At 41.4% G+C, this 12,350-nt stretch overlaps 1 protein-coding gene across 1 annotated transcript in view; it reads left to right on the plus strand.

Annotated features, from left to right (window-relative positions):
* Nucleotides 1-330: 330 nt before the first annotated feature.
* Nucleotides 331-12,350, plus strand: part of LOC310799488 (insulin-like growth factor 1 receptor) — a gene marked incomplete at both ends in the record, with an annotated part of 106,210 nt that continues 94,190 nt past the window's right edge. The window contains one exon of the mRNA XM_083662077.1: nt 331-418. Coding sequence (XP_083518203.1) covers nt 331-418 — 88 coding nt within the window. The remainder of the gene's footprint in view (nt 419-12,350) is intronic.

The following is a 12,350-nucleotide window of genomic DNA, read 5'->3' on the forward strand; positions in this document are numbered from 1 at the left end:
ATGTGCGCACAGTGTCGTGCTGTTATCGCTGGCACAAATAAACCGGGGGACTATGACGATCAATGTGTATTTTCTGCCCAAGGGGAATATATCGGTGATTTTTGGAGCTTGATTGGACTCCCATTCGCTTGTGACTGTGAGAGCTCTCCAGCTAGCCTGTCTGTGTGTGTGTAGCTATTAGCTCCATTAGCAGGCTAAAAAGCTAAAGGCTAAACTGGCTGGAGGTTTAAAAGCATTTTTGTTCGAACAGCCCCGAGCAGCCTCTATACCGACGCTTCATCTCGTCAACATATTTCTCTACAGGATCCGAGAGGGTTTCTCTGTCCAGGGATGAGGTCTGGGATGGAGAGGCAGCGTTTGACCTTGTTTTGGGGTCTGATGCTGGCTGTGTGCTGCCTCTGGCCCGCCGCAGCAGAGAGTGAGTCTACCTCCACCACACACTGTCTGTCCACACTGCCTGCAACAACATGCTCATGCTAAAGTTACAATGGACTCAATCATGTCACTTCACATGAAAACACAGCTAGGCTAACGTTACTTTACATTTAGCTGCCTTGCACATTTTTTGTGTTTATGGAACAAATAATGTGAACTTTATTCGGCTATATTTAAGATATGAATGGCGAACATGACGTTACTGTGTGTATGGAGAATATCATGTGAATTTACATCATTCTAAGAAAACATTGTGCTTTGATGGAGGAAATGTAAATATCTATCTAGTATCTGCGTGCACGCACGCACACGCACACACACACACACACACACACACACACACACACACACACACACACACACACACACACACACACACACACACACACACACACACACACACTCTCTCTCTCACTCGATCACTCACACACACACACACACTCTCACACACACTCTCTCACACACACACACACACACACACACACACACACACACGCACACACACTCACTCACTCACTCACTCACTCGATCACTCACACACACACACACACACACTCACACACACACACACACACACACACACACACACACACACACACACACACACACACACACACACACACACACACGTACGTTACTTTAGCTACTGTACTGTATGGAGAAAATAAGAGTAGTTAACTTGGTTTTAAAATACTTGTTGGTAAGTACAGTACCATGAGTCATATAATGGGGAAAGTAGGAGGCCTGTTGTTGACTTGTTTTGAAAGTCTACTCTACCACATCGTGTGGTGGTGATGAGTCTACTCTACCACATCGTGTACCACTGTTCCTTCAGAAGTTGTAGTTGTCATAGACTGTGCTCCATAGTTGATTGCTCTATTGCTGACAAAAAATGTGTTATTGTAAGTCGCTTTGGATAAAAGCGTCTGCCAAATGACGTCATGTAATGTAATGTGTGATGGTGATGAGTCTACTCTACCACATCGTGTGGTGGTGATGAGTACTTTGCAGTGACTCAAGAAGAGGAATGGCAGAACGTATTTAAAACAGGTGTTGGTAGTAAACACATTATTATGACTCAGCCCATGGAGGAAGCAAGTCAAGCAGTGAATATAGCTTAGTTTTTTATTATTACATAGGCTATCAAGCTATGTGTTCAATACACCAGTGTGACTCATGGCAAAAGTGAGTCAAGTGGTGGTAGATGTAAACGATGTGAACTTGTGAGCAGGCAGGCTCTGGGGCCGGAGCTCCACCAGCCCCATAATGTTCCGCTGTATTTCTCCGTTCCTCCTAAACAGCATCACATAACATCACATAATGAATTTGGGGGGGGGTCAAGTAGTTAAAACGATCTCCTACGTCCGATCACAGATCCGAAGATATAATAATCTCCCTACGGAAGCCAGTTATTATAGGTGACAAAACTATGACTAACTATGAGCTGTCGTCAAAACAACTAGCAATATGAACAAAAAGCAATCACATTATCAGTATATATCCCTGTGATGGACTGTTTCCCTGCCGGAATAGACTCCAACCCCCTGTGATCCTGAGTAGGAATAAAAGATTAAAAGACAATGAATGAATGATGACTTTTCAGAATAGGATCCATTTCTACTTTTTTCCCGTTTTAAAATAATGTTTTAAATAGTTTGGCACAGTCTGTCAAGAAGATTTATGTTAGCCAAACCCTATTCTGCAAATAAAATGGTAGGTACCAGTAAACAGAGTTTGGTTTGGTTTGTGCTCCACTCCTCCCCCCCCCCCCCCCTTTTCGTTTAATTTAACGTTTAACGTTAGTGTATGAGAACGCCTGCAGCGCAGACAGACACAGACGGGCATCATCATGGCGAGCGTGTGAGCTTCCTCATCCCTTCTCCCCACTGTAAAGTCTCTCTGAAGGCTGTGGCTAGTGGCTACTAAAGACAACATCACAACAAACTGATTTCAACACCTCTGAAAAAGCACAGGAATGCGATCAGCGTGTTGCGGGCTGCACAAGATAACGAGAGCCACAACACAACACACACACACACACACACACACACACGCGCACACTTTTCACGAACACGTAACACGTTATCACCGGACGGTGAAATGTTGCCTTTAGGATACATAACAACAAAACAACACGTGGGGCCACTGAGTAGCTTAACGTTACGTTATGTTATATGTTTCCAGACTCACCCGGTCTGGTCTGTACCCGTGTCAAGTGACTCCAGGTTAGCAAGCAACAGCCAGGAAGTTAGGCATAGCAGCGCCACGCTAAAACAGGAAGTTGGGTTGTTCTGCCTTCAGAGTAAAAGCATAAATTGTGTCACTTATGAGAAAAAAATATTTTTTGAGCTGTGCAGGGCAACAAATAGTTAGAGAAGTATAATATAAAAAAATCGAATCGAAATCGAAAATCTAATTTTGAGAGAAAAAATCTGAGATTTTTTATTTTTTTATTTTTTTGCTGATCCGAAAAATCCATCATCCGTGGCTCAAAATCCGCCACGCGATCTGAACCGTGGGTTTTCTGATCCGTGCCAGCCCCTAGTATGTGCTGCTCCGGTACCGCTGTAATGTTGTCAGACGCCAGCGGATCTGGCGATAATAGACCAGATGCATATTTTTGCATGACCAGGACAGACGCAGGCAGACTGTTGTCAACGGCCTGTGATTCATGAAAAAGGAGCGACAATTCGGCATATAAGTCAAAGAGAATAAGTATTTTTGCATCTGACAAGATGACGTGGGTGCGAGTCCGTTGCGGCAGCCATACTGGAGCAGTACGGAGCCGGAGGGACATCGGGCCCTTAGGTATGTGTTGAGCTCTGTCGGGTCCCACCTGCTAAAGAGGGTTGAGATGCCCTGCATTGTTCAGCAGGTATTAAACTGCTGCTGTCTGGAATGGCTTCATGGCGTCGTGACAGCGTGGAAACCTAAAGATCTATAACACCGCCTCCACCGCCTTCAGTAGCAAACTGGTGCATGGGACGTGATGTAATAATAGGCCTCACACAGTCCCACACTTTGTCATTATGCTGCTCAGATCAAAGCTCATCTATGCTGCTGATGGCCAACAGCAAAGCGTCAGTTATGTTGAAAGTACAGCTTGCTTGGTTTTGTGTTGTCGTTGATCAATGGTTGCAAACCCACTCTTTAGAAGAAGAAGCACACAGACACACAGAGACCTAATATAGTGATGAGCTGTTTCTGCTCTCTGTATGAACAGCATTGTTTCAATGAGTTCTAAAGAGAGTGATGCTGTGTTTGGTTTAGACTTAGTTTAGTACTGTGGCTGCTGAACATGGCCAAACATGTTGACTCACAGAATATCATATTTCCAAGAGTCGTAGTAAAGACAAACCTAGACCCAAACCCCAGTGGGGTAAACACAACTCAGCCTTGACTGTACATGTTGGAGATTCTGTTGTGTTCAGGGGTCTATTCACGAGTTTCCTGGTGAGACCGTGGGCGCTTCCATGACACCCTCCTCCCTTCCCTGTTTCCAGCTGCCGGTTGCCTGTTTCCGCCCAGGACCGTTCATAGCGAAAGAGACTGAAAATAATCATCATAATTGTTGTGACTTTGTACCTACCTATGTCTTGTAATGGAGCCCCCCAGCACAATAATTTCACACGTGCATAATTGTACAACGGAGTGACGATATCTTGAATCTTGAAAGAGAGAGACCGCTAAAGCTCCGTTCAATGACCAAATAATAAGAGTTCCGGTTTGGACGTTTAGCCTTCAAAACAAAAGCGGCCGCTATGCAACCACATACTATTTTTAGCCATTTCGGATAAAATAAGCCAAACGTTCCCACTCTTTGACAGCGACGCGCACCTCCTTGCTAGTGAAAAAAATGTAAACAGGAAGTCGACAACCGGCTACCGCTGAGAATCATGGGAAACGTAAGGTGAATAACAAAAGGTTGTCCATTTGAATAGAATCCCCCTACAATATTGACTGAAGCCACTGTGAGCACTGCGCCATGTGTGCACCAATTATTTAGTTCAACAAATTTGAGAGAAATGTGTGATGCCAGGCTACTGCAGCAAGATCATCCCATTAGCCGTCAATGGACCACAGGAGAGCTGAGGTCATAGATGTTTTCCATTGAAGTAAATGATACTCTTAACTACTAACTGAAACTTTCCCATTGAAGTAAATTATCCTCTAACTACTAACTACTAAAACTTTCCCACTGAATTAAATGATACTCTCACTGCTAACTACTGAAACTTTCCCATTGAAATAAATGATACTCTAACTACTAACTACTAAAACTTTCCCACTGAAGTAAATGATACTCTCACTGCTAACTAGTGAAACTTTCCCATTGAAATAAATGATACTCTCACTGCTAACTAGTGAAACTTTCCCATTGAAGTAAATTATACTATCACTGCTAACTAGTGAAACTTTCCCATTGAAGTAAATTATACTCTCACTGCTAACTAGTGAAACTTTCCCATTGAAGTAAATTATACTCTCACTGCTAGCTAGTGAAACTTTCCCATTGAAGTAAATGATACTCTCACTGCTAACTACTAAAACTTTCCCATTGAAATAAATGATACTATCACTGCTAACTAGTGAAACTTTCCCATTGAAGTAAATGATACTCTCACTGCTAACTAGTGAAACTTTCCCATTGAAATAAATGATACTATCACTGCTAACTAGTGAAACTTTCCCATTGAAGTAAATTATACTATCACTGCTAACTAGTGAAACTTTCCCATTGAAATAAATGATACTATCACTGCTAACTAGTGAAACTTTCCCATTGAAGTAAATTATACTCTCACTGCTAACTAGTGAAACTTTCCCATTGAAATAAATTATACTATCACTGCTAACTAGTGAAACTTTCCCATTGAAGTAAATTATACTATCACTGCTAACTAGTGAAACCTTCCCATTGAAATAAATGATACTATCACTAGGGCTGGGTTCAAAAAATCGATTCTCCGATTTTTAATCGATTTTCATTTTAATCCTCGATTATCGATTCATATGTCCAGAGATCGATTTTTGTTTTAATTTAAAAATTTTTTTTTTTTTTTTTTTTTTTTTTTACTAAACAGGCTAAAATATTGTGCTGTGTTACTGGTAGTTGAAACATAGTTTCAAGTTGACGTTTAATTATGTTTGTAGTTGAAACAAAAACATAAATACTGTAGGCTACATGAATGGAAATGTTTGATCATTATTAATATCTACTTTTAGAAATTATATAGGCTGAAATCAAATCACTGTACATAATTGTGAAAGTGTCTTTATTGACAGATGAAAAGGCTGTTATTTACCCTTTGTCACCACGTGGTGAGTAAATATATGTGTAACTAAAACCATTAAAATTGACAACAGGTCTGCAACTTTTTTTCCCCATGTACGTATCTACTTGGCTGGTTGGAAACCCCTGTGTTACATAACTGGACAGTCATGTAATTCAGGGTACAGCTCAAAAACCACGTTTTGGTATCACTAACCAAATCAATATTGAAAATTGATCGAATCGGAATCGAATCGAATCGAATCGAATCGAATCGAAATTAATCGATTCGCAACCTTGTGAATCGGAATCGAATCGATTCTTGAAATTTGAACCAATACCCAGCTCTAACTATCACTGCTAACTAGTATTGATATTTACAGGACAGCCCATATTTCTAATCAATAGAATGATTATAGATGTTTGCCCAGGAGCAATGGATTTGCTATGAGCAGTCAGTGTGGGAATAATATTTGTGCACGGGAAGGGAAGGCCTCCTCATATTGTATCTATTCTCGCCCCAATGTGCTAAGATGATGTCCTCAGACGCAGCTGGCGGTGTTATCTCCAGAACGAAGTAAACGGGAGAACGTTCTCACGAAAATGTACAAGGCTCTATTGTTTGGAGTTGTTTTGTGAAAGATGCCTGAAGGTTGACCTGGCAGATTGATTGATTGATTGATTGACTTTATTTGGTGATAAAAACAGGACATAAGACAACATATCACCGAGGATAAAAACACAATAAAGCCCGAAGGCTTATTTCCATTGTGGTCCCCATGGAGACAAGACAGACAACGTAAATACGTGTAACAAAGAAGTGCAAGTGGGAGCATAATTTAAAACTAATACAACTCCATTAAAAGATAAATTACTAACTCAGTTTATAACTAACTAACTCAGATAGCAGGTCATTGAAGAATGTGTATGTGTATGACTGTAATATACTGCAATTTGGTTAAGCTATAATATTTGTATGTAATGTTTTTTCTAAGCAATTATGAAAATGCAGTTTGAAATATGCTTTGTGTTGTGAAGAACTCCTTCAAGTTTAGCAGTATTGTGCTTAAGATCAGCGACCGGTCGTGGTGGAGCACAAATACTGAGCCACTCCTTCAGGTCTAGATAAATAAAAATATTAGAAATGTATAACTACAGAGGTGTTTGAGGAAACAACTGCACACAGAGTTGTCAACTCTTAGCACAAAACTCAAGCACACTTGAGATAAGTGCAGCCACTGTAGAGTGTAACTGCTTTGGGGAAGGGTGGTTTTCTCACTGACAATTAGCGGATGTCTATAAAACTGCCAGAACCTTTGCTACTTTTGAATATTAATTCTGAGTGGAAAGTCAAAGGAACTTATGCGTTTGTCATTCGGCTTGGCAGCCAGTAGACATCTTAGCAGGAAACCTATCTGAAAAAAACCATTGCAAGTCTCGAAAGAGCAAGTGGGTTGGGTAAAGAAAAAGAATTTAGAGGGCAAAATAAGACACAGCAGAAATGAGAAGCATAACGTTTGGAGACATGCTCAAAAGAGCAGAGGTTTTGAGTGATGAAGTCACAAAGACCGGTAAATGCCAGAAAGTAAAATAAGTGAACAATGCCATTATTGCTCAATGGCATAAGGACAATTTGGGCCCGCAAACACATGAACCACCTATCAACAGTAAGGAGCTGTTGACCTTGAGCAAGGCAGAAAAATACTGTAGCCAGCAGGCGAGCAATGGATTTGCAATGGACGGCACGGTGGCTCAGTGGTTAACACTGTTGCCTCACAGCAAGAAGGTCCCGGGTTCGAACCCCGGTCCGTCCCAGGTCCTTTCTGTGTGGAGTTTGCATGTTCTCCCCGTGTCCGTGTGGGTTTTCTCCGGGTGCTCCGGTTTCCTCCCACCATCAAGAAAGACATGTATGTTAGGGTTAATACTCCTGTCAGTGCCCCTGGCCAAGGTACTGGCAAAACAACTGGAGTTGGTCCCCGGGCGCTGCACAGTGGCTGCCCACTGCTCCTAGTTCTAGGAAGGTTCCTAGTAGAGGATGGGTCAAATGCAGAGGATGAATTTCCCCAAGGGGATAAATAAAGGATAACTTAACTTAACTTTGACAACCGCCTGGCAGACACAGGATGTTTCAGTTTCAGTTTCAGTTTATTTGTAGGAAAAGGTTTAAAAGCAACAATTATAGTTACAGTCAAACCTGGCCTGACTCCGTTTAAAACTGGTTTACAGCAGGTTCCTATAAAATACAGTTCTAAAATACATTTCAAAGTGCTATTCAGAATAAAATACATCAGCATTAAAGACAATATACATTTGCAAACAAATAAATAAATAAAAATCATCAGGAGAATGACACTAGGGGACAGACCAAAATTGGCAGAACCTTCCCCAGGAGAGAGTTTCTTGAAGATCATGGGGAAAAAACAGAAAAGAGCAGAGGCAAGACAACATCAGGAGTCAGAAAGGAGGAGAATAGCGTACAGTCTGAATGAGATAGAGATGGTAATAATAATAATAATAATAATAATGATTGGATTTATATAGCGCTTTTCTAGACACCCAAAGCGCTTCACAGAAATCATTATTCATTCACACCATTCGTACCAGTGGTGGTAAGCTACGGGTGATGTAGCCACAGCTGCCCTGGGGAAGACTGACGGAAGCGTGGCAGCCATTTCGCGCCTACGGCCCCTCCGACCACCACCAACATTCATAGACATTCAGACCCATTCATACGAGGCAATGAGGGTTAAGTGTCTTGCCCAAGGACACAACGACAACAGCTGGGAGGGAGCGGGATTCGAACCGCCAACCCTTGAGTCATTGGCCGACCTGCTCTACCTCCCGAGCTAAAGCCGCCCCACTGGTAGCACTAGAGGGATTGTTGTTGGACACTCTCCTAACCGAGGGAGGGGCCAAATGCCCCCCCCCCCCCCCCCCCCCCGGGAACAAAGGAGGGAGGTAATAACAAAACCCAGATATGTAGGTGCACCGTCATCGTATTAAGCAGAATAATATCCGCAAATTAAATACCATACGTGCATGCCCCCAACCAACAACAGTACAAGAGATGCTGAGCTTTCTAGGCCTGACAGGCTACAGCAGAAACTTTGTCCCAGAATATGCCTCAACGGTAGAACCACTCCGTTGCATGGTAAACGACGCGGGAGGGCTCAAAAAACCTCCGGGGAATGTTTACTTGGACTAAACAAGCTGAAGAGTCCTTCATCCAGTTAAAACAAAAACTGGATCACGAGATACATCTCTGTGTTCCGAGTTATGAACTCCCATTTCATTGTGATGTTTCTGAGGCAAAAGGCATTGTGACAATAATGCTGTATTGTTTCAGAAAAAGGAGGGAGGGAGAAATGTATTGATGTATCACAGCTCCAGATTGGACAAATCTGAAATATGGGCTGTCCTGTAAATATCAATACTAGTGAAACTTTCCCATTGAAATAAATGATACTCTCACTGCTAACTACTAAAACTTTCCCATTGAAATAAATGATACTCTCACTGCTAACTAGTGAAACTTTCCCATTGAAATAAATGATACTCTCACTGCTAACTAGTGAAACTTTCCCATTGAAGTAAATTATACTATCACTGCTAACTAGTGAAACTTTCCCATTGAAATAAATGATACTCTCACTGCTAACTAGTGAACTTTCCCATTGAAATAAATTATACTATCACTGCTAACTAGTGAACTTTCCCATTGAAATAAATGATACTATCACTGCTAACTAGTGAACTTTCCCATTGAAGTAAATGATACTATCACTGCTAACTAGTGAAACTTTCCCATTGAAGTAAATGATACTCTCACTGCTAACTAGTGAACTTTCCCATTGAAATAAATTATACTATCACTGCTAACTAGTGAAACTTTCCCATTGAAATAAATGATACTCTCACTGCTAACTAGTGAAACTTTCCCATTGAAATAAATGATACTCTCACTGCTAACTAGTGAAACTTTCCCATTGAAATAAATGATACTCTCACTGCTAACTAGTGAAACCTTCCCATTGAAATAAATGATACTCTCACTGCTAACTAGTGAAACTTTCCCATTGAAGTAAATTATACTCTCACTGCTAACTAGTGAAACTTTCCCATTGAAATAAATGATACTCTCACTGCTAACTAGTGAAACTTTCCCATTGAAGTAAATGATACTCTCACTGCTAACTAGTGAAACTTTCCCATTGAAATAAATGATACTCTCACTGCTAACTAGTGAAACTTTCCCATTGAAATAAATGATACTCTCACTGCTAACTAGTGAAACTTTCCCATTGAAGTAAATGATACTCTCACTGCTAACTAGTGAAACTTTCCCATTGAAGTAAATGATACTCTCGCTGCTAACTAGTGAAACTTTCCCATTGAAGTAAATGATACTCTCACTGCTAACTAGTGAAACTTTCCCATTGAAGTAAATTATACTATCACTGCTAACTAGTGAAACTTTCCCATTGAAATAAATGATACTCTAACTACTAACTGAAACTTTCCCATTTGAAGTAAATTATACTCTCACACTCAAAAACTTGTTCGATTAATCGACTAATTTAAATAAATAAATAAAAATAGTCGAAGAAAAATAGTTAGAAGAAAATAATCGTTTGCGACACAGCCATATTTAGGAACTTTAAATTTACTAACTTAATAACATATATAATTTTTTGCGCGTGCACTCACACGCACACACGCACGCACACACACACACACACACACACACACACACACACACACACACACACACACACACACACACACACACGCACACACACAAATAAGTTATCCTTTTATGTGTTGCCACCAGAAAATTTCCATGTTTCCAGGTATACTGCAAACATCATCCCATTCATCATGAGGGGGAGGGGCTCTGGCTTTTAAAATAGAACAAGCAAAACAGACTTGCTTCTGTTGATTGGAAAGAGTGAGGAGTTTGTGAACTGTGTGTTATGGGGTTTACTGTGTTAACCCCAGCGGTCACAGGACAAACCTGGCAGCAGCCGAGGTTCTCCCATCCAGATCCTAACATGTCTTCTCACTCCAGCGTGGAGCTATCTGAAGGTTCCTTGTGTGACACACAGTGGCTCAACTCTGGATCTTCTGGTGCTGTTGCTGTGTCAGTCGCGGGGCAAAGGGCCAACCCGGCAGGTTTGGGTCGTTCACGTGAGAAGCCACGGCATGTCACGTGATCACGTCACGTGATCATGTCACATGATCACGTCACGTGATCACGTCACGTGATCACGTCACGTGATCACGTCACATGATCCTAACGAGAGTGTGATCTGTTGAAGGATCCCAGCAGCTCGTTCACCTCCTCACCTCCTCACCCATGTGAAAGAGTGTTTGTAAGTCCCCTCTGGGCACTCTGTCACTTAACAGGATGGAAATGAGGAGTAAAATGGGGAGGGAGGTTATAGAGAGGCAAAGTGACCTGTCTACTTCCTGCTTCAGCACTGTACTGGAGATTTTCATCCGCCATTTATTTTCCCATAGACATTTCGTAAAATGCTTATAAAATAGTTTTGCCAGTTCAAACCAAACGGTTCAGATAGAAACAGGAGCGACCACATAACATTTCGCTCGGACCAAAACGTAACACAATTGCGGATTTAAAGAAAATGGTTTCGGATGTATTTTTTTTTTTAAGTTTTGGTCCGAGTGAAATGTTCTATGGTCTCTCCCAAAATAAATATAGCTGAACCGTTTGGTTTGACGAAGTCAAACTATTTTCTATAAGCATTTTACGGAAATGTCTATGGGAAAATAAAGGGCGGATAAAAATCTCTGGTACAGTGCTGAATAGGGATGTTCATCAGTTATCGAAAATCGATAATTGATCGTTAAGGAATGGAATCGATCATGTGGAATTCTTATCGATTATTGTTATCATTATTATTATTATTATTTTTTTTTTTGCGGACTAGGTTTGGGTGGAATTCGTTCCTCCTCGCCCCACTCAATTGCACAGCCGACTAACGTGAGGTGGAGCTTCATATAGTCTCTAGTTTTCTGGCTGGGCACGGGCCTTTGTGCCAACAAAACTGTTTTAAACATGGGGAATTCACACCGGCATGCGCCGGGGACAGCAGAGTGTTGGAGAGGAGACACATTGAAATAAAGAGTTCATTGAGGAGAACACGTTGTCTTTCGTATTTTCTGCCATAGGCATTCATTTTGTAAAAAAAAAAAAAAAAAACGATTAAAAAAATATTATTAATATAATCGATAATTGATTGTTGATTGTAATTTTCCCCGATTTTCGATTTTGGACATTTTTCAAAATGAACATCCCTAGTGCTGAAGCAGGAAGTAGGCGGTCACTTTGCCTCTCTATAGTGGCAGCAAGTCAAGCAACCGGCTCACAGGGCTTATTGCTTCCTGTTCCTTTTAGGAAATGTCTAATGTGGCTTCCTGTACATTTCCTCTTCCTGTCTGTGTGGACAGTCTGGGCACTGCAGCCAGCTGGCTTATCAAAAGTCAACATGTGATCCAGAGGCCCATAAAAGCTGTGCAGATAGGCTTGTGTACTCAGCAGTGTGAAATGTGTCAGCAGACGAGACGAGAGACGGGGGGCGGGGGGTTAAGCCGCTACACCTGCTAGCGGTATTTCCACTCA

Source organism: Poromitra crassiceps, assembly GCF_964638095.1.
Source record: "Poromitra crassiceps genome assembly, chromosome: 28".
NCBI lineage: Eukaryota > Metazoa > Chordata > Actinopteri > Beryciformes > Melamphaidae > Poromitra > Poromitra crassiceps.